This window comes from Lactuca serriola, chromosome 8 (genome assembly GCF_051521515.1).
Source record: "Lactuca serriola cultivar US96UC23 chromosome 8, Lser_US96UC23_V15, whole genome shotgun sequence".
NCBI classification, from domain to species: domain Eukaryota; kingdom Viridiplantae; phylum Streptophyta; class Magnoliopsida; order Asterales; family Asteraceae; genus Lactuca; species Lactuca serriola.
The window spans coordinates 124,136,927-124,164,702 of record NC_136415.1 but is presented as its reverse complement, the minus strand read 5'-3'; the positions used below and the strand labels follow the sequence as shown (position 1 = coordinate 124,164,702).

Below are 27,776 nucleotides of genomic sequence, written 5' to 3'. Positions count from 1 at the left end.
ATTTCTTCAAAGTAACATCCATTTTTTCTTCGATTTGTCGCATTTTCTCTTTAAGGTATACTCCATAAACTTTAAAAACCTTTTCAATAATTATTCAATTGTATTTGAATCATTTATTAACTCTAATATAATATGTTTACTATTAAATGAATAACGACCAACCGAGACGGTTAGGATGCATGTGCCTTTCATCATATAACATTTTTGAAAATCAAACAATCAAGTTGAATAGCGTGGCTATTTTAGACACCGCCTCATAAGTATAATTACTAAGGTTGAGTTGAATACACATACAATAATATTAGAGGAAAATGAGCTACAAATCAACAATGTTAAAACAAAGTATCTTTTTTATATTTTTCAGCGGTAGGCGAATAAATGAGTAAATGTAAGTTTATGAGAGCTACCTCTTTTCCCGAATGAGAGCTTTAAGTATTTGGAGTCAATTGCCACACAAACGATGGTGTAATTGTATGTGTCACACATCGCATAAAGATATGATGGTTAAAGCGGACGACGACATTTGAAGTGTTGTCTGATCGGAAGGTCCTGTTCAAAATGAATGGGAAAATTTACAAGGCAACTACTATGCCTACAATGATGTATGGATCCAAATGTTGCTCGTCCAAAGAGCACCGTGAAAGGAAGATTGAAATAGCATAAATGAGGATGCTGAAGTTGACTAACGGTAGAAGTTTGTTGGATAAGATCTGAATTGCAGCTATAAGAAACTCATGGGAGTTACATAGATCACTAAAAATATGAGGGAATGACGTTTTATGTGGTGTGGACATGTCATAAGGAGGCTACCATCATTAACAATAACGAGACGATGGAAGGCATATGGAAGAGATGTGTCTTATAAGGAAGTGGGAGGATAATGAGAGGCTTGACATAGAGAAGCTGAATCTTTTCAAGGACATGACGATAATGCGTAGCCTCCCCTTGTATGCTTTTGTTTTATGATATTTATTGTTGATACTTGTTTCTTGCTCATGTGTTTATATTAATATTATGATTATGATCATGTATGTAGTGTTGTGATGCTCTAATCGACATGCATCCACTGAATTGTCACTTTTATAGGTTATCGGGTTCATAATGCATATGTATTTTTGTTTACACAATCTTATTTTTTCCTTGTATGTTGTCTGCTTCATTGGTTATCGTATTCCATATTGATGGATGTTATTTTTATGGGGATAATGATTTAAAAGGGTTATATATTTTTCGATTTGTACACATTTAGTCATTGAGTTTTTTCGTCTATATTTACCCCTTCAACTTGTTTAATTGTACACATTTAATCCTTATGGCTGACTACTTCAGGTAAGTTGGAAAAAATGACTTAAAAGGGCAATATATTTTTTATTTTGTACATATTTAGTCTTTAATATTTTTTTGCACGTTTAGTCTTTAATATTTTTTTTGTTGCAAAATGAATTTTTATTGTTTTTGTACACATTCAGTACTTATGATCGGTTTTTTAGGTTTTTCTCACAACATCCTACGCGAGATAACTATTAATAAGGTGTTCGGGGATGTTCATGCTTACAACCATTGCTGCCTCGGCTACTTGGTTGCTTAGTTCTTGTGGTTTGGCTTAGGTCTTGTGTTATGAATGTCAAAACTTCTTCAAGTGATCACAAATTTTAACGATCTTATTATCCACACATTCGTATTTCAGTCTACTACAATTTTCATTTAGGTTACTTCCGTTAAAAAGTAATACACTTTTACTTACGATATTTATATCCATGCGTTATTTACGAACGTATGTATGAACATTTTTTTTATTTATAAAATCATAATTAAAAACATATTGTTTTTTAATGGGAATAATCTAAACGAAAATTGTAGTAGATTCAAATATCAACGTTTGGATATAAAGATTGTTAAAATTCGTAATTATATGAAGAAGTTATAACGTTTAGAACGCAAGAACTAAGTCAAACCATAAAAACTAAGCAACAAAATAGTCGATGTCGCTGTGACCATAAAATGAACAACCTCAAATATCTTATTAATGATTGTCCCACATAATATGTTGTGCAAAATCTAAAAAAACTGGTCATAAGTATTAAATGTATACAAAAACAACAAATATTTATTTTGCAAAAAAAAATATTAAGGACTAAATGTATATAAAATGAGAAAAATATTACATTTTTAAGTCATTTTTTCAGCTTAATGAATTAGCTAGTAATAAAGATTAAATATGTATAGTTAAAGAAGTTGAAAGGATAAATATAAATAAAAAAAATTCAGTTACCAAATATATATAAAAATAAAAATATATATATTATTATCCCTATTTTTATATTTTACATTTTATGACACAACCACTCTTCTATTAACCTCTTCCATACTTTGGCGGGAAAACTCACACATAAACCTCTTCCACTCACACACACTCTCTCTCTTATACACACACAAAAACAAGGGGGGGGGGGGGGGGGGGGGGGGGAGATGTCGAAGTACGATTATCCGACACTCCCCCGGAAAGAGATCATCGGAGTACTCGCCGAATCAAAAATTGCCACCGTCTCCGAAGCCGAACTCATCAACCCTAGACCCGGCTTCATCAACAATCTCTACACTCAAATACTCGTTTGCATCGGAAAGAGATCATCCAGTACACTTTTCTAAACCCTAATGTTTTATTACCTTTCAAACTATCTGTTCTATCAAAATTCTCAAGTATCTGTTGAATTTGTAGGGAAGATCAAGGACTAGTCGAATTTGCAGACTTACAACAACTTGAGAACCCGGATTTGCATGTTGACTCTGTAAGAATGATGAATTTGTTCAACAAGATAAGGGAACTCGTTTCTGTTCTCGACTGCCCTTGGAAATTCACTCTAAAAGATCTCATTAAGCCTGAAGCTGATCGCACCGAGTTCTTTCTTGGTACTATCCTCAATTTTCTCATTCACAGGTAATTTTTTTTTTTCAATTTTCATACGTCATTTTGGAATTCTTTATTTCTTCTCATGCTGTAAGACCCCAACCCTAGACATGTTACTGGTGTTCTGATCAGATTGTTCAAATTAGTTAGCCATATGCTTGACATTTACATCTTGTGATTATTATACTTACAAATAACTCACAATTTTACCAAATTCTAAAAAGCATCCACTTCTAATCATGAAAATGTATCACCATTTTGCCATCCACATAACCTGTTATGTTGTTTTAAACACCCTAGAGGCTCAAGAATGGATGAATTAAATCCAGTGTTGGAAGATTTGACAAATCTTGGTGAGCAACAACAGGAGGTTGAGGCTATTGTATTACAGGTAAGTTTAAGAAATATAATTGGTTTAGTTATTCATTCAATCAAATTGAAATAGCTATATCTATCTTCATCATAGTTGAACACAGAGATTTCAGAGCTTAATGAATCAAGGGAAAGTGAGATGCCTCTCATTCATGAAGTGGAGATCAAAATTAAAGAGCTTCGCCAAACCATTTCAGCTCTTAATAATCACCAAATGTCCCTAAAGGCTACATTCAGAAAAAAGAAAGATGCAGGAAAAGAAATGGATGAAAAGGTAAACATATGGTTTGGTTATATCACTTCACTCATATATCCTTACAATTGTTTATTTTGTTTTTCAGATATCAAGTGCTGAATTTGCTTTGGTTCAAAGTGCTCAAGAAAATGCTAGTCTGCGTTCCAAAATTGTTCAATCTCCAGCTAAGCTACAGGTGGAAGTTATATAACAATCAACTGAAGCTTACAATGGCTTGATTCATTTTTTTTTTTCTAATCTTTTTGTTTATAGAAAGCACTGGAGGAGAAGAAAGCAGTTCAAATTGAGGCTAAGAATGCAGAAAGAGAAGCAATGCAATCTTTTCTTGAAAAAACTGCCACCCTTGAAGTCTATGCAAAGGTATTTCACTCATATTATCTATACATCATAACATGGCACATTTAGTTTTACATAAATTTTGCATGAAAATATAAAGATTATATCTTTGTTTGAATGTTCTTTCTCAGGCTAGCAAGAAAATGACCAAACATCTAAAGCAAATATTACTCAGTAAATCTCAAGAGATTACTAAAGAGGTGAAAGTGTTTTATTTATTGATAATTAAAACTAGATACAAGTTATATGTATGTAAGTAATAAATTCATTTTATTGGGTGTAGTTTTTGGAGTATTCGAATTCTACTTGGCACTTGGTCTCTCAAATTGGGGCAGAAGTACAAGGCATCACAAATTGAGCTTTTTAATGCTCTATTTTGTGGTTTGATGATTATATATGACGCTGATATCTCAATTTATTTTTGGGTTAATGTTAATAAGGGATTAATGGGTTAGAAACTATTATAGGTATTATAATTTGGTCGCTGATAAGTATTTGTAACTATTTACGATCTTTAAACTAGCTGAAAATGTTTAATATCAACCAATATTGCCTATGATATCTCATTATTCCGGTTTCTATGTCAGCATGGTAATTATAATTAATTTATTTACATTCCACATTATCTTCACCATCCACAGTCAAAAAAATCACACCAAAAAAAAAATTTGAGATCAAGAATTTTAACAACTTTTTGCAACCCAAAAAGATCAAAACCTCTAAATAAATAAAAAGGTCAAGATGCTTGATTTCGAAGCATGGGGAAGATGAACAAGAGAGAGGGATTAAGTGAAAATGCCAAGATAACGATGTAGATTAAAATGCAAGATGGATGACAATTCATAATTCATAAATACTGATAATAATATTCAAACACTTTAGCACTACATGGATTCCATGTGGATTCCATGTCGGACGTGTACTCTATGTCGATGGTTAGTTTGGTAGAGAATGAGAAACATGAATTTACATGGATATGGATATACTTTATTTTTAGATTTTTCTTTTCAGGGATTTTACTTTTCACCCTTTTATCTAGGGGTGTTGATTGGGTAAAATTTTCAGGTTTCGGGTAATTTGTGTTTTTCATATAAAAAAATTTACCCGTTACCCTACCCAAATTAAATTCGGGTAATTCGGGTAATGGGTCGGGTAAGGGTAATTCGGGTATTACCCGATTTTTAAATTTTTTAATGGCATCTAAAAATAAATGTAATGAAATAAGTATGTCGTGCTAAACTTTGAACATTAAGATTTTTACTCAATAATATTTGAGATATCAAGTATTCTTTCCAAACTTTCGATCATGGGTTGAATTCTTTATTTTTTTTTTCTATTTTTCTTGTGGAACTTGATCATTGGTTGGGTTGTCAACTTCAATCGTCTCATCTTCTACTTCAATATAGTCATCCATTGGTGACGAATACCAATGAAGAGCGGACAAGATACGAGGGTTTTTTGACGTGGGGAAAATAGAACAAGCCTCAACGGGGGAAATTGGGATTTGGGAATTGGGAGGGTTAGATAAACTCATAAAGGGACATTATTTCTTATATATATTTCGGGTAATCGGGTATACCCGAAACCCAAACAACTTACCATTTACCCGGCCCGAAAAAAATTCGGGTTACCCACTTACCCGAAAAAGTTAACCCGATACCTGATTTACCCATTACCCGAAAAAATCGGGTGGGTAATTCGGGTAACGGGTATTTTTGACAGGGCTAGTTTTATCCATGTCCCATTTATTGAGAACACTAAGTTCTCAATATGTTTTACATCAAAGTTCCTTTGGGTTTAAACCAATGAATCATAACTACTTACACGTTATTCAATTCACAAATTAACTATTCACATCAGCAAAAAAAGCGAATAGACGAGCGCTTTGGGTTGTTGAGCTAAGCACACATTGGTGTGATTGAAAATCTTGAGAAGATCCAAAGAAAGTTCCTATAGGGAGGGAACGAATCAAAAAATTAGATTCATTGGGAAGCATGGGAGAAGGTAGTTGTCTCCAAAGAAAACGGTGGACTGGATGTTGGGTCGATAGAACATTAAACATTGCTCTCATAGTAAAATGGTGTTGGAGACTGAAATTTGAACCTACAATACTACAGGTATTCACAACCTTAATAATAAACCATTTGACTACCTGGAAAAAAAAAAAGATTTATGGTGTGTGGAACAACATTTCAAGCACCAAAAAAGTTATCGAATCCATGGGTCTACGTTTCAATGACATATTCAAGCAATCTGTTAAATCCGGAGATAATACTCAATTCTGAAATGTTGTATGGACTGGAGCAGAAAAATTGAAGGTAATATACCCATCTTTATATGAACCGGAGGAACACAAAAGTTGCTTGGTGGCTTTTTGAATACAAGATGGTCGAAACAACTGGAATTGGAAGTCCTGTGTAGTCGATGCAGGTTTATCTACTGATCTGGATAGAATAATTAGGGCAATTGAGCCATCTCGACTTCAACCAAGTTTAGATCACTTATCTTGCCAGTTGGCTTCGGATGGTAAGTACAAGGTCGAGTTACTCCGGAATAAAATTGAGCATAGTCCTCCGTCTTCTTCATCTTAGACCCTGATCTGTTGGAGTAAATTAATCCCCATCAAAGTAAGTAGCTTTATTTGGAGAGCGGTTCAAGGGCGTATCCTATCTATCATTGCTCTTTCTCAGAGGGGCATTCCGCTAGACTCATCTTTATTCAATTATTTGGCTCTTGCATTAATGACCCGGAGTGTGCTAATCATATTTTAATTGGATGTCCGTTCGCGAACCTAATCCGAAATAAAATTTTCAAGTGGTGTGGGGTAAATAATATAGAGGTACAAAGTGTTGGTGATCTTCTTAAGTTTGCAAATTCGTGGGGCAGGTGTCCTAAAAAAAGGAAGAGATTTATAGTCATATGCTATGGACCAATATGGACCTTATGGAAAACAAGGAACGATAGGATATTCCAGGTGAGACATTGCACTCCTTCGAAGGTGGTTGAAAATATCAAGTCCTTAGTGCATCTATAGATTAAGTGTAAAGGTAAAGGTGGTATTTGCAATTGGATGGAATGGACTATTTCCCCATTTTCTTTTATGTAATCTCTTGTTTTTGTTTCTCATCTTGTTTCTTGTTCTTGGCATCCTACAGCTTCTTGCTTTGGGGGTCATGTTTATAATAAATTTGTTGTTTCCAAAAAAACTATTCACATCATTATAAAAATGATGTATTTTATTCGTTTATAGATACACAAATTTCAAGAGCCGCATAATTGCTTAAGAACAGTAAACACGTCATTACTTGTAACATCCCCAAAAACTATGATAAAATTTTTCATTTTAAAATCAATAGTTTCAATCATCAAATAGTTCCAAGTTAATCACAATATATAATATCCAAAACATGAGAGTAAAAATATCCAAAAAGTGCAGAAATCATAAGGGGAGCAGTGATGGACGCAAACTTTTTTAGTAGGGGTGTCCCTCGTTCTTCAAGCGGGTGCACCTAATAGAAAAAACCAAAAAAAAAAATTACATTGCGTGCCGGAAATTGAGCAGTGGCCTGGGATCCCAAATGCCCCACTAAGGTCCGCTACTGGAGGGGAGGATGTTGTGTCATCACGCCGGGCCCTTCCCTTTCGCACCGAAAGTACCTAAAACCATAAACATAAACTGTAAGCACAAGACTTAGTGAGTTCCCTAAAGTACCACATATCAAACATACAATCGGGCCTAGCCCTGGGCATATTCCAACCCGATATACATATATGGGCCCAACCCTGGGGTTTATTTCAACCCGATCAAACAAATATGGTCCTAGCCTTGGGGTTTATTTCAACCCGATCATACAAATGGGCCCAACCCTGAGGTTTATTTCAACACGATCATATAATAATAGGCCCAACCCTAGGGTTTATTTCAACCTGATCAACAAATATGGTCCCAGCCATGAGGCTTATTTCAACCCAAACATGCAAACATATACAAGTCACATAACAACTAGCATTCTACATAACAAAATAATGGGTCGACATTGGTGCCTTCGACTCACGGATACAGTGAGAAGACTCACCTCTGACAGAAGATAGATGTATCGCACACTCGAGCTGCTACTAACACGGTTCCTCACACTAATCATAACCTAATAATAACCCTAGTTAGTAATAGGGATTTAACCCATAATAATGGTCCAAAACATAATTTATCCTACCAAGGTCAAAAGACCAGTTTTCCCCCTCCACACATGGCCCAACCAACCAAGCCCAAAAACTCCCTAGTAACCCAAAGTCTCAAAACAACACAAAAGGCTTGACGTACATCGAGTTGTGCCCAACGTACAGGTCTGTTGGATTAGTGTCTAGGCCCATAACTATTTTGGTATGTACTTGACCCGATGGTGCATGGTCCTTTTGGGTTGCCTTCACCAAAGCAACTTGATTGGAGAAATAACTAGAGAGAGAGGTTATTATGATTTATTAATATGTTATAAGAATAATATATTAAAGGAGAAATCATATTTGTTTAATTAATATTGGTCAATAATTAATTAAGAATTAATTTTGTGATCAAATGTAATTAATTAAACTAGAGGGGCTGAATTGTAATTATGTGATAGTTACAAAATAAGGTAAGGATTATCTTATTAATAGGTTGGACGAATTTAAGGTGATAAGGCCTTAGAATTCGACTATGATAAGGATTCAAGGATTATCTTATGGGTTGCTTGGTGGACAAGCAACTAGATAAGGATAATGACTGAAACCCTATCTCTACACCTATATAAACACCCCTTGACTCATGAATTCGGCCAGACCTTCCCTAAGGCTTCTTAGGGACGAAATCTTATACCTCTCCTCTCTCCTTATACCTTCTCCATTTGCTCTTGGTGTTTGTAAGCCATTAGAGGAGTGACACTTGTGACTCTAAGCCTTCCAAAGTCAATTCAAGGAGGAATTGGGATTGTTATTACTACATAACAATCAAGGTAACATTATAAACCTATTCTCATGTTAATATGATTATTTGAATGCTAGAATTAGGGTTTATAGTCTTGGATAACTTGCATATACAATAGAGAAACCTAGATCCAAGCATTAGGGTTTGTATGAGCACATAGGATGTTCTTAGGACCAAAACCCATCAGTGGTATCAGAGCCTAGACTGGTTTCTATTGTATTGATGCTTGACATGTTCAAAAAATTCGATTTTTGATGTTCTGGAGGCTGGACTCGCCGAGTCCATGCAGACTCGACGAGTCAACTCGTCAGATGGGGATATCTTCGCGATTTCTTGCTGTTTTTGCTTATGGATAGTTACCTTATCATATTAGATCAATATAAATCCGATTTTATGATATATTTGACTATATTCTTGATCTAATTGAAGATATTTATCAATTAATAAAATATTTGTTTCCTTATGTGATAATTGATTGTTTATTTTGATTTAATTTGTAAATTGTTTTGCAAGAAATCATTAAATAAATCAAATATGGATAATTATGTGATTAATTGTTAATTTAGATTATTTGTTATTTGATCCTTATGTTATGAAATGTTTCATATTTTTCCCCTTTAGGTTTTATAGTTTAAATTTGAACCCAAAAGTTTTGTTGTTTTGAAATTTAAATAGTAAAAACCCTAATGTTTTGAAAAAGGTTTCAAAACATGCCCTCAAGTTTTGGAATTTAAATTTTGATTAAATGGTTTAATTTTGATGTATATTTAAATTCTAAACCCTAATGTGTTGAAATGTTTCAAAACTTGCCCTCAAGTTTTGGAATTTAAAAGTTGATTAAAAGTTTAATTAGGAATGTTAAATTCTGAAAACTCTAGTATAGTTTTGAAAAAGTTCAAATCACACCCTTATGGTTTTATTAATTAATTAAGGTGTATAATTAAAGGAGGTTTAATAAATCCATAAAAGTTTAGGTTTACAATTTAATTGAATTAAAAGTATAATTGTTAAATTAGACCACCTAGTATTTTGAAAGTATAAAATACACCATATACTATATATAACATTAAAAGTCTAACATTATATATGTATGAGTAAAAGTCAGTCTTACCATTAATAGGCCTCATTCACGAAGTTGGTCTATAAGGGGTGTTTAAGAAAATTGCCTATAAAATGGCGATTGAATGGGTATCCACTCTTACCCACCGCACTCTTGACTAGTGGAGGGTCGTTAGCCGAACGGGTAGGATAGGACAAAACCTTTCATTATAAGTATAATAAAGTACAAAAGTAACTAAATGTTTTAAAAAATCCCCAATATTAGTTACTTAGGCAAAAGTGAATTGATGCAATTCCATGAAATTACACTTTGTGCCCTTGCGAAGACGTTAGTGGAGCGTGTGTGGTTTACCGGCACACTAAATGGTTCTAAGCAAAGGTAGCAAAGGGGTGACTCAATGTTTGTCATAGTTCGGTGGAGCGTGTGTGGTTTACTGGCGCATCGAATAGGTGACTGTAACTTGTGAGGGCACCATGTAAGTTTGCATGGTTATTCACACCCGCTTTGTGATCCTCGACATCCCAATCACAAACAAGAGGGGCATATCGAGATTTAAACATGCCATTGAAAGTTCAATGAATCTCAAAGGATCTAGGAGTTTTCATAGATTTAAAACTTAATTTTTTTTTTTTGTTTTTCGTGGTGGAAATTAGTGAATCGTCATTCACTTACCTTCAAATATTCTGCAATTAGGGTTACGGCATCCCTCTCCCGAGTTGTAGAATATTGTGTTGGGTCCTAGCCTTAGTATCTCATTTGGGTGATTTACTAAGGACTCAATCAATCAACTAACTTGAATTCGTTTTCTCTCGTTTTGTAGATGTCAAAGTTCAACAACTATGGTCTTCCCGAATCCCGTGGAACAAGCTTTCCACATGAAGATGATATTCCATGATTCGATCAAGGAACAAGAAATCATGCTTCACTTCCTCCACCTCCTCCAATTATTCTCCCTAACCCACAAGTTCAAAGGCTTGAAAAGTTCAAGATCACTCAAGCCCTTTTGGCAAGTAAACATAAAGAAGGAAAGCCGGTGTGTGTACACGTCCTAGGGATGAAGTCACACATTGATAGGTTAAGAATGTTGGGATCCGTTGTCTGTGAGGAAATAGCTGTTGATTGGGTTCTTCAGTCACTTCCTAACTCATATAGTGAGTTCATAAGAGAGTACTATATGATGAACCGCGACGTGACCCTTATAGATCTCACCTATATGCTTATTGCTGCTGAATCAGCAATGGTTTGGCGCAATAGAAAAGCAAAGTTGATTGGTGAATCTGCCTTCAAGACCTCTATGGATATAAACAATGGCAACGAAAGACATGCTATGATCGAAAATTTTGATCATAAGAGAAAGGAAATGTCTGAAGTAGTTCCATGTGTTGTTCCAAAAGAGTCGATTTGTTTTTATTGCCAAGAGAAGGGGCATTGGAGACGAAGCTGCCCTATTTACCTAAGAGATCTAAGAGATGGGAGAGTCGAAACGTATGGCTCTGCTTTAGGTAAAATCCATTGACTAACTCCTTTAAGCTTCTATTCTAGATTCTTAATACATAATGTGATAAGATTACAATTGATGTTTTGTAGGATCGAAGAAAAGAAAGGAAGCTTAAGGGAAGAAGTGAACAAAATCTAACCGTGAAGGAATGGATTTCAATCTCATTTCTCGAAGATTAGATTCTTGAGCTACTACTTAGAGTTAGAATTAGATTGCTAAGAAAGATGTATTAGCATAGTTTTTCAATGAATTGCATTGTAAGGACAAATTTTTTCCGCAATAAAATAAATTTTGATTTTATATTATTTATTTATCTTTGCAATGGCGTATATGAAAAATTGATGTTTGAATGTTTCTATTATTAGCAATAATGGATTTGGTTCTTATTATGTTATTTATGGAAAAGTCATGAATTTACCAAATAGGGAGAGTTTCTCATCGCCCAAGTCTCAATTGGAAAGAAATTTGGAATCATGCAACTTGGTTGCACGAAGAATGAGAAATTTCATAATTAGACTAATTCATTGAAAAAGTGTCATGTGAAGGACTAGGATATCGAGTACACAAAGTCGTGTGTTGGTCAAAGTCCACCATAAGAGTAACAAGATATTCGTCATGGTTTACTAAAAGTTCAATAAATATGATTATACTTATAAGATTAAGTGTAATTCGGAATTGATTAAAAAGGTTTAAATCAATAGCAAAACGAATAAGAAGAATCATGTAGGCAGAAAGATAAAAGTTTCTCCATTCTAAGAAGAAGGGAGAGTAGCTTTTATGCTTTATGATAGGTCTTAATGATTAAGAACCATATCTCAATTGATCCTCTAAGTGAGTCTTAGTACAATTGTATGTCTAAGAAGAGGAATCAAGAATTGAAGAAATGGTTAAATAAAAAAAAGTCAATCATACTTCGTTCCAAAACAAGTCTTAGAGTTAAGATTGTGACATTGAGTGATAAGTATAAAGAAGGTGTATAACATTCATTAAATGTGGAAAGTTATGATGTCTTGGATAAGACAAAGACCAACTAGGACCAATTTATGAAGTGTTTTGATAAAAGCTACACTAACTCTTGAATATTTGTTTGTCAAGAAATGGTTATTGAAAAGAGAATCTTATATGTCAAGGAGTCAGTAGGAGTCTTAATGGTCTTGAAAGGTTTCAAGAACAAATCAAATAAACCTTATCGATCATCACTAGCACACGAGTTGAGGTTTACAACCTATCGTGATGACATTATTTTGTTTCTGTGCCAATCCAATTGAGTTAATTATGCATGTGAGTTCTATGAGTTCTCATTTTGAACGCATAAAAGGCAAAGCACCTTAATCAATGAAAGGTACATTGATAGGAAAGGGTGAGCTGCTTAACTACTTGGAAGACATGGTGGGCAGCTGTGCTACCATAAGGCAAGAAATCAAGATTAAGAAAGTTCGGTCCATATGAGTTTGAATTTGTCGTAAACTTTGGTTTTAACAAATTCACATGGATAGGAACACCTACACCGTTTAAATCTAAGTGTCATAAGATTTCCTCCTTCATGAAAATGATTGTGAGGAAATGCTTTCACTAAGAGAGATTTTAAGAAGATAGTGATTGTAAAATTGCATTCTTGAATTCGATTATGGTTACGGTATCCCTTTCCATAATTTGAATTGTGAGGTTTGGCAATTAGTCTTAAGTGTTTAGACACACATATGAACTATCGAAGGCAAAGGTGTATAAGTTCAAGAAGCCTTGATAAAAGATTATCAAAGCATTAAGTATTAGAAACATGAACTTAAGAAATTCAATAAGTATTGATTTTTTTTAGTTAAGATGATTATGAATACATGTCGAAGCTAGTGGGAGCATAAGTCTTATGTTTTATAGTAATCATCATGATAGTGGGAGCATAATTGTTATGATTATATGATTATTAAGGAAAGTATTGCAAGTTGGCAATATTAATTATAGAAAACAAGAGTCATTCTTTGCAAAGTTGTAAGGATGGAATAGTTGTTTTGCTATAATTAAGGGAGAGAACATTATGCTTCATTTCAAATCTAAAGGTTTAGGTTGAGAAATGTTAATAAATTTAGTCAAGGGTACATAGTGTGTTCTTAAAATTTCGATTATGATTACGGCATTCCACTTCACAATTCGAATTTTGAGAACATAGCAAATAAAACATTATGCGTCGTGTCCCATACGCTTCGGGTATAGGATCGATTGCAAATGCTTTAATGTTTGACCATTCTAAAATTTCCAAATGTCTAGCGCATTTAGAGGGAAAAAGGACTAGAATCGGTTTTGACTAAAATGATTAAACAACTATCAAAGGGCAATCCAAAGTTCGACGAGTATTGGTTGCTTGTGAGTAGTTGGAAGTATAGTATTGGAAAATATGGAAATGTTTCCATATTGGATGGACCATATCGACATCATTACGAATAGATAAGATTCTATTAAGAATCTGTTGTCATATGGAAAATATGGAAGCGTGTCCATATTGGGAATTGAATATTGAAAAATCTATGACTAGATTAGAAACCTTTATGCAAAAGGATGTTCGAAGGAATGTACTTTGAGTGAGAAACATCATATCTAAGGAATTGTCTTGTAACAATTTCCGATAAAAGACTTTGTAATATCATTGGCAATAGTCTTTGTGTGTCACACCCCAAAACTGGAACGGCGGAAACGTTCTGGGGTGGATGACGTCATGTCAAGTATCACAACACATGCATATAGTAATCGAAGTATAACAAAACATTGCATTAATAGTAATAATTTTTACATGGTTACATTACAATACATCAAAGTAATACAGACAAATATAATAAGTACAACAAGGTAATAAGCCATCTTCGTCAACTGCTCCTGGGATGTACCTATCTAATGCTAACCTGAGAATACAAGTTATTTGAAAAGTGAGTATCAGCATTTTTACAAATGCTGGTGAGTTCATAAGCATTTAGTGACATTTTCATTCAAATAACTTTAATGAAAGTAGTAGTTTAAGAGATTTCAGTGTATTAGAGTCCTTTCCAGAAAATCCTATATTTTCTTTAATAATAGCAGCCTTCTACCAAGACTGGTCAGTGATGTGTGGTAAAAAGTAGTTTTCCCTAAGTTGCTATCATTATCAAAATACTGAATTGATTATTGAGGAAAGCAAACGACATCAGGGAGTATCATATGCCTCAGTAGTGAGGACTGCTGACTAAGGCAAGGAACCATAGACTCCAGGAAAGTATCAACCGAACGATATGCCTGGTTCAGTTAACAAGTGGAGACACAGACCCCAGAAGGTACCAAATGAAAGGTACCAATAGTAAGGTCTAAAACAGTGAATACAGACCGCAAACAATATCAAATGAAAGATACGTCTAGCGAGGTCTAAAACAGTGAACGCAGTGAACACAGTGAATACAGTGGATTCTGTGAATATAGTGGATACAGACCCCAGACAGCATCAAATGAAAGATACGTCTTGTAAGGTCAAAACAGAGGAGACAGACCCCAGACAGTATCAAATGAAAGATATGTCTTGTAAGGTCAAAACAGTGTGACTCTGAAAATGAGTTACCAGCATACAGTGTAAATTACTGGCGAAATACCGTCACCTTAAAGCCATGAATTATAAGGTAATCCGGGATACTCATAACCATACTGACTAGAGTACCAGACGCCCTACAAGCGTCTAAAATGTGACATTTGTCACCCGTTGGCTTGGTAGGTCGGGACTGTAGCTAGCAGTCTGGGTGCGGGGTTGTCAATCCCGTATAGATCTATACACACAATGTCCGCTCTCCCTATAGGAGACTCTGGTTACCAACTAGACGACGGAGATGGCCGTGTCCTGAAGATGCATCCCAAATAGTGGGTAGAGACTTCCAAATAGTGGGTTTCTAATGAAAGTGTTGAACTAGAGGTAGATACTTCCCAATAGTGGGTTTCTAATGTAAGTGTAGACTAGAGGTCGAGACTCTTAACTGAATTGACTAAAGTAACCCGTATGTCTAAGCTTGTATACATAGTATATAACTAATGATTCAAACGACCTTCGGATGGACATCCGATCCCACCAGACCACATCTCAACGAAGAAAAGGAAATAGGGCGGACAAACCATCCTAAGTCCTTCAATCATTATTTATATGCATCTATACAAGCACAGACATACATCTAACTACGCTTGAGTGTGTATTAAGTGGAATCATACAGTGAAGTATAAGTGTACAGTGAAATATCTGAGTCGTGAAGTATAAGCGTACAGTGAAATATCTGAGTCGTGAAGTATAAGCGTTTAGAGTGGGATAATCGAATCGTGAAATATAAGTGTACCAAGTACAAGTGTATCACGAAGTAAAGACGACAATAAGTGAAGTAAGAGCGTCTATCAAGTATAAGAGGCTACAAGTATAAGCGGTATAGAGACAAAATCCGGTATAAACGTATCGCGAAGTGAAAGCGTTATCGAGTAGGAGTTTAAAATAAGTAAAAGTGAAGCAGCAGTAACTAATAAGTAAAAGTACATATGAAAACCTTGGAAAAACCTTTATACTCAGGAAAATCTCATTTTGTATTCTTTGGTAAAATAAGTGTGAAAACCTTTAGAAATCTTTGGAACCTTTCATAAATCAGTTTGAAAATGGAACTTTGATAAAGAAGTAAAAGTAAGAACTTGAACAAGTGAAAATCTCTTAGAAAGCCATTTATAGTGTCCTACTCGGTAAAACAGTGTACAGTGTGGTAAAATCTGGTGCATGCAGGTTATCAATCACATGTGATTGATTTGATAACTGGCATGTTTAACTTGTATTCCCCCCTATAAAACATGTAAAAACATTTAAAAGGTTCATTCAGGGGTATGAACTCACCTGGTGTAAGTAGGTCCGACGAAGGTGCCGTTTGGGCGTTCGGTGTCACGCAAGGACTCGAACACACACAATGACCTATTTAACATATGATAACATATGTTCACATACAATTAGCATATTTAATACTAATAAATCAAATATACGCGCTCACAGGAGCGGAAAACACTTTGGTTAAGTGTTTGGGTGTCCCGGGTAGCGTTTAAGGGTGTCAATGGCTAAGGAATGGAGCTTACTATCCAAGAGTACACTCCCAATGTTGAGTTTATGGACCAGGGACATCTCACCATGATTTTACGGCCGTAAACTCATGGTGATGAGTTCTAGGGTGTTTAAGGCTTCTAGCTTGTTCATGGAATTTTTCTAAGCACTTTTCATAAAAGGCATGAGTGGGTTTGAGGCTTCTAAGGGCACTTTATAGGATTTTACGGCCTAGGGACACTCCTATGGGAGTTTACGGCCGTAAACTCTCAATCTTTGAGTTAAGTGAAGTTTTAAGCCCCTATTCCCTTTCTAGCAATTTCTAATGAAGTGTGATGCCATTTTGGGGAATTAAATCTATCATTTGGATGTGTTTTAGGGAGTTTACGGCCTAGACACTTGCTTGGGCCGTAAACTCCTTTTTACCCCTCCATTTCATGTGTTTAAGTCCTTGTTTCAATCCTAGTATTTTATGGTAAATGTCTAAGGCCATTTGGGGGACAAAAACCAACATTTTGGCTTGGTTTGGGGAGTTTACGGCCTTGACACATGTTTGGGCCATAAACTCCTATTAATCCTCCAATTCTTAATGTTTAAGTGATCTAAACCCAAGAGAATAAGCCCCTAATTTATGTGTTAAGCCCTAGTGTGGTTTGGGAGGGTTTTGGAGGCATTTTGACAAGGTCTTGAGGGGTTTACGGCCTAAGCATGTGCTTGGGCCGTAAACTCACTTGTATGCCCTAAATTATTGTGTTTTGATGTTTAAACACTCCTAGGCTAGATCCCCAATTAGTTTCCAAGCTTAAGGGTGAGTTTAAAGGCAAGTTTGGCATCATTTTAGGGGTTTACAGCCCTAGAGTGTTCCTGGGCCGTAAACTCCTTACTCCTTGCCTTCTTGGACGATTTTTGGGATATAACTGTTGGATTAGTGTCTAAGTCCATAACTATTTTGGTATGTACTTGACCCGATTATGAGCATGGTCCTTTTGGGTTGCCTTCACCATTGCAATATGTAGGATGAATTAAGGAGAAAGAGGTTTAAATATGATTTATTAATATATTATAAGAATAAGATATTAAAGGAGAAATCATATTGTTTAATTAATACTAGTCAAGAATTAATTGTTAATTAATTTTGTGGCTAAAAGAGATTAATTAAACTTAGGGGACTGGACTGCAATTATTGGATAATTGAGTTATTGGGCTAAGGAATGCTAAAGGATCAAGGAGTGAACGAAATTATGATGGAAGCCCATCATATTTTCGTCCATAGCCTTATCGAGAAGATTCCATGGGCTGCTTAGAGTTTAAGTTGTCCATTAGGGTTTTGACTGAAACCCTATCAGCCTACACAAGTATATAAAGGACCCCTTAGGCTCCAAAAACGTGGACAACACTTCCATTAGGGTTTCCAGCCGTTTTTGGTGCCTCCCCTCTCTTCTCCTCTTCATCCAAGTTGCATAAGGTGTTTGTGACTCCATTAGAGGTGTAGTATTTGAGGCACTAAGCTTTCTAAGGCCAATCCAAGCAAGGAATTGATTGTTATTACTATATAACAATTAAAGGTAATTCTATATACCCTAATTCAGTTTATAATATGTTAGATCTAAGTTTGTTAGTCTTGGATTCAAAGCATGTACAATAGAGAAACCTAGATCCAAGCATTAGGGTTTGTATGAGCACATAGGATTGTTCTTATGCCTAAAACCCATCAGTGGTATCAGAGACTTGATTGGTTTCAGTTGTATGTGATGCTTAACTGCTTTATTTTCTGGAAAATTGATTTTTGGCCTCTGCCCGACCTGACTCGGCGAGTCAGTGGAGAACTCGGCGAGTCTGTCCCTGACTCGGCGAGTCCAGTCCCTGACTCGGCGAGTCCAGGGGTCAGACAGAGGGAATTCCGGGTTTCTGCTGCTGTTTTGACTTGGATTTGATACCTAATTCGTTTTTTGAAGTTAAAATCCGATTTTTATCTTAAATTAGTGATTATCCTTGCCAAAACAATAGATAATTTCAAATCTTTTAAATAATAGTTTGTTTATATGATAAATATGGATTATTTCAAATTATTTGGTAATTATCTAATGACTAAAATAAGATTAGGTCAAATATAGATAATTATGAAATTAATTGTTTAATTTGAATTATTTGTTGTTTGATCCCTAATGTTTTGAAATGTTTCAAAACTTGCCCTTAAGTTTTGGAATTTAAAATTTGATTAAAAGGTTAATTTTTGAAATGTTAAATTCTAAAACCCTAGTAATTTGAAAAGGTTCTAATCTCACCCTTATAGTTTTATTAATTAATTAAAGTGTATAATTAAAAGTGATTTAATAAACCCATAAAGTTTTTGGTTTACATTTAATTAAATTAAAAGCATAATTTTACTAAATTAAACCACCTAGTATTTTAAAAGTGTAAAATACACCCTATACTATATATAACATTAAAAGTTTAGTATTATATATGTATGAGTAAACAGTCAGTCTTACCGTTAGTAGGCCTCATTCACGAAGCTGGTCTATAAGGGGTGTTTAAGGAAATTGCCTATAAAATGGCGATTGAATGGGTATCCACTCTTACCCACCGCACTCTTGACTAGTGGAGGGTCGTTAGCCGAACGGGTAGGATAGGACAGAAACCTTCCATTATAAGTATAATGAAGTACAAAGTAACTAAATGCTTTTTCAAATTCCCAAATCATAGTTACTTTAGGAAAAATGTGAAATTGTATGCTAACCCATGGAATTACACTTCGTACCCTTGTCAAACGTTAGTGGAGCGTGTGTGGTTAACCGGCACACTAATTTGGGGATGACATTGGTAGCGAAGGGTGACTCGATGTTTGTCATAGATCAATGGAGCGTGTGTGGCTAACCGGCACATTGATTAGGTGATTGTAGCATTGGGTGCACCACGTGATTCGTATGGTTATTCACACCTTATTTGTGATCCTCGGCATCCCAGTCACAAATAGTAGGGCATAATCGAGATTAAACATGCCATTGAAATGTTCAATGAATCTCAAAAGATCTAGGAGTTTCAATTCATTTAAAACTTAAACTTTCTTTTTGTTTTTCATGGTGGAAATTGGTAAATCGTCATTTACCTACCTTCAAATATTTTGCAACTAGATTACGGCATCCCTTTTCTAGGTTGTAGAATATTGTGTTGGATCCTAGCCTTAATAACTCATTTGGGTGTTTTATTAAGGACTCAATCAACTTAACTTGAATTTCTCCCGTTTTGTAGATGTCTAACCGTTGTATTCCCGAATCCCAAGGAAAAAGTGTTCCTAATGAAAGTGAAAGCTTGATTCAAAGTGAGAGATCAATGTGGACTCGCTTAATTTCACTTCCTCCTCTTCCTCCCGTTGTTCTCCCTAGCCCTAATGATCGAAGACTTGAAAGGTTCAAGATCACCGAATCCCTATTGGAAATGGAACATCAAGATGGCAAACCCATGTGTGCTCACATCCTAGGGATGAAATCACACATTGATAGGTTGATCATGTTGGGTGCGTCTATCTCAAATAAGTTGGCTGTGGACTGGGTTCTTCAGTCACTCCCTGAATCATATGATAAGTTCATTAGAGAGTATCATATGATGAAACTTGACGCAACCCTCATTGACTTGACTTATATGCTTATTGCTGCTGAATCAGAAATGATTTGGCAAAGTAATGGAGCATATTTGTCCAATAAGTCAACCAACCATGCTTCCGTGGACAATCTAGGAGAATCCACCTGTTCCTGCTGCCAAGGAAAGGGGAAATGGATACGAAGCTGCCCGAAGGACCTGAAGAATCTAAGAGATGGGAGAGTCGATAAGTATGGCTCTACTTCAGGTATAAAATCCACTATCTAACTCCATTTAAATTCCTATTCTTTATTCATAATGTGATAAGATTACATTTGCATGTTTTGCAGGATTAGAGAAAAGAGAGGAAGTTTGATGGAAGAGCAAGATGAGTCTGATCACGAAGAAATGGATTTCGATCGCATGAATTCGAAGATCAGATTTTGAGCTTAGGAAGTTATGATAGATTTGTTAGGAGTATATGATTACATAGTTTTTTCATTTGAATTTTGCATTGTAAGGACATGTTTTCCGCTGTTTTATGAATAAAATAAATTTTGGTTTTTATCTTATTTGTTTATCCTTGCAATGAAATATATGAAAAATTGATGTTTGTGTACTTCTATTATTAGCAAAATGGATTTGATTCTTAATTATGTTATTTGTGGAAATGTCAAAAGTTTACCAAATAGGGAGTGTCTCTCATCACCCAAGTTTCAAGTGGACAGGAACTTGGAATCATGCAATGTGTATTGCATGATGAATGAAAAACTTTCACATTTGGGAAACTTAGACTAATTCTTTGGCAAAGTGTCAATTGAAGGACTAGGAGATCGAGTACACTAGGTCGTACGTTGATCAAGTCTACCACAAGAGTGACAAAGATATTCGTCATGATTTACTAAAGTTTAGTAAATATGGTTATACTTATAAGATTAAGTATAATTCTGAGTTAACTGAAATAGTTTCAATCAATAGCAGAACGAATGAGAAGAATCAAGAAGGTAGAAAGATAAAAGTTTCTCCATTCTAAGAAGAAGGGAGAGTACCTTTTATTGTGTTTTATGATGAAGTCTTAATGATTAAGAACCATATCTCAATTGATCCTCTAAGTGAGTCTTAGTGCATTTGCATGTCTAAGAAGAGGAATCAAGAATTGTAGAAATGGTTAAATCAATAAGTCAATCATACTTCGTTCCAATATCAAGTCTTAAAGTCAAGATTGTGACATTGAGTGAAAAGTCTTAAGTAGGTTTATAACACTCATCAAATGTGGAACTTGGAAAAGTTTTCTTATTCTTGCACATTTGAAACTGGTAAGTTGTGTTGGATAAGACAAAGACCAACTATGACCAATTATGTGAAGTGTTTTGTCTTGATAAGAACTACACTAACTCTTGAATATTTGCTTTTTCAAGAAATGTTTCTTGACAAGAGAATCTTATATGTCAAAGAGTCAGTGGGAGTCTTAATGGTCTTGAAAGGTTTCAAGAACAAATCAAGAATAAACCTTATCGATCATCACTAGCACACGACTTGAGGTTTACAACCTATCGTGCTGACATTATTTTGTTTTTATGCCATTCCAATTGAGTTAATTGTGTATGTGAGTTCTATGAATTCTCATTTGAATGCATACTAGAGCCTTAGTCGATGGAAAGTACATTGATATGTAAGGACAAATTACTAAACTACTTGGAAGACATGGTGGGCACTCGTGTTACCATAAGGCAAGAAATCAAGATTAAAAAAAGTTCAATCCATATGAGTTTGGATTTGTCACAAACTTCGGTTTTGGCAAATTCACGTGGATAGGAACTCATACACCATAAAATCTAAGTGTCATAAGATTCCCTCCTTCATGAAAATGACTGTGAGGAAATACTTCCACTAAGAGAGGTTTTAAGAAGATAGTGATTGTGAAAATTCTATTCTCACATTCGATTATGGTTACGGCATCCCTTTCCATAGTTCGAATTGTGAGATTTGGCAATTAGTTTGAACATTTGGAACTTAGTAACATAAATTATAAATTGTTTAAACACACATATGAGCTATCTAAGGCAAAGGTGTAGGCTTATCGAAGCATTTGGTATTAGAAATATCAATTTCAGATATTCAATAGGCATTGTTTTCTGAAACTTCATTTGTTCTCTGAATACATGTCAAAGCTAGTGGGAGCATAAGTGTTATGCTTATATGATAGTAATCATCATGATAGTGGGAGCATAAGTGTTATGATTGTATGATTATTATGGCGAGTATTGCAAGTTAGCAATATTAATTATAGAAAAACAAAGATTCAAATTTGCAAAGTTGCATGGGTTGAAAAGTTGTTTTGCTATAATTAAGGGAGAGAATATTATACTTCGTTTCAAAATCTAAAGCTTAGATTAAGAAATTTTAATATTTTCAGTCAAAGGGTACATTGTGTGTTCTTAAAATTCAATTATGATTACGGCATCCCTCTTCATAGTTCGAATTATGAGAACATGACACATAAAATATTATGACAAAAGATTAGTAAAGTATCATATCTTTATGTGAGACATTATGCATCGTGTCCCATACACTTCGGGTATAGGATCGATTGCAAATGCTATAATAATTTACCATTCTAAAAATTTTCAAATGTCTAGCGCATTAAGAGGGAAAAAGGACTAGAATGGGTTTTGACTAAAATAATTAAACAACTATCAAAGGACGATCCAAAGTTCACTAAGGATTGGTCGCTTGTGAGTAGTTGGAAGTATGGTATTGAATGGACCATATCGACATTATTATGAATAGATAAGATTCTATTAAGAATGAGTTGTCATATGGCAAATGTGGAAATGTTTCCATATTGGGAGTTGCACATTAAGAATCTATGTCTAGATTAGAAACTTTTATGCAAGAAGGATGTTCAAAGGATTGTACTTTGAATGTGAGACTTCACGTCTATAGAATTGTCTTGTAACAATTCCCGATAAAGTACTTTGTAATTTCATTGGTCAAGTCTTGGTGACTTTTGTGCTATGACTTTACGAAAGGATCGTTGCGTAAGATGTTAGAATCTAGCATATTCTAGTAGTGGCAAGAACCTTGTGTTCTTACACTAATGATAAGGATTGGGAATTGTGAAATTAGCATCATTAAAAAGGTTTTTCAATTGATCTATTTCACAAAGTAAGGACCATAGGAAACATAGTGTGCATGCTTTATGCATGGGATAACTATTGTTGTAATTCGAGTAATAAGTTGATTTTCTGAAACAGTAAACGATAATAATGAGTAATCAATATGGTGGTTAAATAGAAGTGTTTTATTTACTCTCACAAGTTTGAGGCCATATAGAATTAAGTATTATTCTTATGTTTCAATTTGCATGTTTTGACTTCCAGAATAACTAGGTTATTCAAACATCCACAGTCGGTCATACGTAGGGAGTAAGTATGAAGGAAGATTGTCATGAATCTGTCTGTAGATTGTCCGAAGTGTTTAGACATAGCACAAGTTTGCTGTAGAGTTGATGAGTGCTTATGAATATGAATTTGAGCATTGGATCAAATCCATGCTCACTTGGATCACTCCATGAATTGTATCACGGGTGATTGGTGAGATGATAACATCTTATATTCTTGAAACCGAGATGTGTCAGTTGTATCTTGCGAATCGGTTGCACATTCAAAGATTTTGTTGTGTGTGATTTGGTTAGTGAGTGCAAGCAAGCATTGTATCAAAGTTTATCCGTTCCTTTTATCCAAGGTAGGATAAAAGCGATATCTTTTGGGCCCTTCAAAGATTTAGTGATGACAAACGTAAATGATCGGCCGGGCTACGGCTAATTTGATTTGTTCAATTAGTCAGTCGTCATAAATCGGGAATCGAGATATAGTACAAAGAGAATGATTAGAAATCATGTCTCATACGATATCTAGAATGGAGGAATATATGATCCCTTATCTAAGGACACGCGTATCTGATAGGATCAGAGTTAACAGCAGCTTTGGAAAGCTACGATTACAGATCAGGATCTGAAGTCATACGCAGAATAGTTGTTAGACTTATCCAAGTGGGAGACTGTTGGATTAGTGTCTAAGCCCATAACTATTTTGGTATGTACTTGACCCGATGGTGCATGGTCCTTTTGGGTTGCCTTCACCAAAGCAACTTGATTGGAGAAATAACTAGAGAGAGAGGTTATTATGATTTATTAATATGTTATAAGAATAATATATTAAAGGAGAAATCATATTTGTTTAATTAATATTGGTCAATAATTAGTTAAGAATTAATTTTGTGATCAAATGTAATTAATTAAACTTGAGGGGCTGAATTGTAATTATGTGATAGTTACAAAATAAGGTAAGGATTATCTTATTAATAGGTTGGACGAATTTAAGGTGATAAGGCCTTAGAATTCGACTATGATAAGGATTCAAGGATTATCTTATGGGTTGCTTGGTGGACAAGCAACTAGATAAGGATAATGACTGAAACCCTATCTCTACACCTATATAAACACCCCTTGACTCATGAATTCGGCCAGATCTTCCCTAAGGCTTCTTAGGGACGAAATCTTATACCTCTCCTCTCTCCTTATACCTTCTCCATTTGCTCTTGGTGTTTGTAAGCCATTAGAGGAGTGACACTTGTGACTCTAAGCCTTCCAAAGTCAATTCAAGGAGGAATTGGGATTGTTATTACTACATAACAATCAAGGTAACATTATAAACCTATTCTCATGTTAATATGATTATTTGAATGCTAGAATTAGGGTTTATAGTCTTGGATAACTTGCATATACAATAGAGAAACCTAGATCCAAGCATTAGGGTTTGTATGAGCACATAGGATGTTCTTAGGACCAAAACCCATCAAGGTCGTCCTTGGAAGGCTTACAAGGTCGCAACCAGGTATGCCCAACATACCCTGGATTATGCCCAACGTACTAGACAAATCCCAAAAACTCTATTAATGTCTCAATGCCTTAAGACCTTACGTCTAAACTTCAGATCTAACATCCATTAAACGTGTGAATTTATAAAGTTGTAAGCTTTATGCATTTGCATGGCACAATGAAGCTAAAAACACAACCCTAACTTAAATTATCAACTAAACTTACCTAGCACTTGCATAGATGAAAACAAAGTCCAAGCTTGCATTTTTATGACACTAAACACCCCAAAACGACTGAAAGGATAACTTAAAGGCCCTGTAGTATTCCATACTCACAATGATCAAAAATTGGGACAAAAGAGGTATAAATCTAAGCTTGAACAAGATCTAAAGGAATATACATCAAGGTTGGGGAGGTGCACAAGGGATAGTGCTTGTTGGATCCAAAGGCTTGAGTGAGACACCACAACTTCAAGAGTCTTCCTTCACCACCAAGAACACCCAAAATGTTTGAAATTGGTTTGTTCAATAAATTCTAATGACCACAAACAAGAACGGGCTTTGTTTGAAAGTTGAAACACGTGTGATCCCCGAATCTTCTATAAACCTAAGAACTTGGTCAGCTATTATAAATTTAATTAACCAATGAACGATGTATTATCATTTCTTTAGGTGTTTATGTTTAAACATTTAACTTTAAATAATAATAGTTAAAGTTCATTCCAACCGAACAAAAACATGTTTTTTATATATAATTTAGTGAAAAATTAGTGGATTATCTTCTACAGTTGAATCCAATTAAGAAAATGTTTTTTTTTTCCTGTAGTTGCATATTATAATGTCCGTTTCGTGAAAAAAAAAATAAAAAAAAAAACTGGTTGATTCTGATCATCTTGATACTTATGATCGCTTTAAATATATTCAAAATAGAAAACGAAACAAAGCGCATCTAGTGTAGTGGTATCATAGTACCCTCCCACGGTACTGACCGGGGTTCGATTCCCCGGATGCGCATTTTTAATGTTAGCTTTTTGAAAGCTCAAAATGAGCCTCGACAAAAGAGGACAAAAGGATGATGCCTCATGGTGGTTGATACAACTAAAGATTTGGAACAACCTCTTTTCTTAAAAAAAAAAAAAAAAAATTAAATCCTATTTGAAGACGTTTTCTTTAAAAACGTTTTTATAAAGCAAGCATGTTAAAAATGCTTGGAAAAAAAGGTTTGACACAAATCGGGTTGAACAAAGTCACAAAGAGAATATCATCCTAATGCCTTAGTTTAGTGGTAAAACATGTTGCATGTGAAAAAAATATCAAGGGTCTGAATTCATTCTCAAGCCACCCCCCTCTATTTTTTTAAAAAAAATCAAAATGTTGTGTCTTTTAAGGGAAAAAAAAGTGTAAAGGATGATGTGATATGTTACAGAAACTTCCATTTCATCAAATGAAAAACGAGTAAACACGGTTCACTATAAATATACTTGGATCGGGTTACCCAATATTATATATAAAAAACTTCAATATTTATCCCCCTTTAACTTTACAAAAATCTTTATACTTTTTTGAGTGTCGTTTAAGATTTATGGCAAGTGATAAGTATGAGTTCTACTAAGCTTTATACATGTTGCCGCTTGTCTTCCCTTCCAAGTAACGTCATTGCATTTCTTTTATAATAACAAACAAAAAATATATATTTTTTTCTAAACGGATAATTAGTACTATAGGTTTTATTGTCACAAGTGTTTCAGAAGGTAGTTGGAAATTATTTTTGAAATATGAAAAACTACATAAAGAATAATTGTTTAATAAAGATAAATATAAAAATAAAATTTTAAAAGCAATTCTATAAATTGATTAAAAAAACTCAATATTTTTTTCGCTTAAACGCTACATGGAATAGTTTTTAGATTTGAGGTTTTTTGTTTAAAGCAAAAAATAAAAACTAAAAGCTCTCAAATATTCGATGCAAACATGCTCTTTGGATAATCGACCCCTTCAAAATTAATCTGGTTGGATCATTTTTATTTTATTTTTGTCAAAACTATTTAAACTACCAACAGCAAAGAGAATTGCAATTCTATTTTAAATAACCATATAGCTAAATCAATTATCTTTTTATTGCTAGATCATCAAATTATACACAACAAACTATAACGTCAATTCCGATTGCCATAAGTAATCTTCTATTCTTTAATCACTTGAGTAAATGATACTTGATATAATTCTCCACATCTAATGATTGGGTTACTTGTAGAAATCTAAATACAAAATGTTTTTACTACTTGTCTATAAAAAGTTGTTAAAAGAAGTTACTCATAATAATGAAACATTACTTTTGAACGTTATAGTCACTAAAAGGGAGAAAATGAAATTGTAAAATCTTGGCACATAATTGGACAAAGATTTGTGCAATCAAAGTGTCATGTTCTCTTGGAATCATGATTCCGATTAAATCATTTATCCAAAAACAGAGTATTTGATGGTGTCTCAAATTTCACATGGGGCGGTGTTTCACTTTCGCGATTATAGATCTAGATCGTCCAATCAGTGTAGGGGTGGACTTTTGTGCTCCAAATTGGAATAGTTACAATAATGATCCTTCGACAACACTTATATTGTTACTATTTTACCTAAACTATCGCAAAACGATACTATTGTTACTAAACTTTGGAAATACGAACATCCTTTTCCCTTTATTTTTTAGGTAATCAATTACATTATGTCATAACTCATAAGCATACCCGATCACAAACTCTACAAGCAGTGGCGGAGCTACATTGGGCGGTGAGGATACTACAACATCCCAAAAAAATTGTTTTATATAAAAAAAAAGTTATTTGTAAATATATTCTATGTTAAAA

The 27,776-nt window shown here is 34.5% G+C and overlaps 1 protein-coding gene and 1 non-coding gene across 2 annotated transcripts; both read left to right on the top strand.

The window, feature by feature from the left end:
• Positions 1-2,498: 2,498 nt before the first annotated feature.
• Positions 2,499-4,433, top strand: LOC145068977 (kinetochore protein NUF2 homolog). Its single transcript, XM_079015944.1, has 8 exons — positions 2,499-2,635; positions 2,720-2,938; positions 3,209-3,299; positions 3,375-3,554; positions 3,622-3,711; positions 3,789-3,896; positions 4,004-4,072; positions 4,156-4,433. Exons 2-8 carry the CDS (start codon positions 2,796-2,798, stop codon positions 4,228-4,230), a joined length of 756 nt encoding a protein of 251 aa, XP_078872070.1. The 5' UTR covers positions 2,499-2,635; positions 2,720-2,795; the 3' UTR covers positions 4,231-4,433.
• Positions 4,434-25,858: 21,425 nt separating this feature from the next.
• TRNAG-CCC (transfer RNA glycine (anticodon CCC)) lies at positions 25,859-25,929 on the top strand. Its single transcript has one exon. It is a non-coding gene; the product is annotated as a tRNA-Gly (tRNA).
• The last annotated feature ends 1,847 nt before the right edge of the window (positions 25,930-27,776 follow it).

Coding starts and splice junctions, on each gene's coding strand:
- LOC145068977 (XM_079015944.1), top strand. CDS start 2,796: ATGATGAATTTGTTCAACAAGATAAGGGAACTCGTTTCTGTTCTCGAC. Junction 3,712..3,788: donor AATCTCCAGCTAAGCTACAG/GTGGAAGTTATA, acceptor TTTTGTTTATAG/AAAGCACTGGAGGAGAAGAA. Junction 3,897..4,003: donor CCCTTGAAGTCTATGCAAAG/GTATTTCACTCA, acceptor GTTCTTTCTCAG/GCTAGCAAGAAAATGACCAA.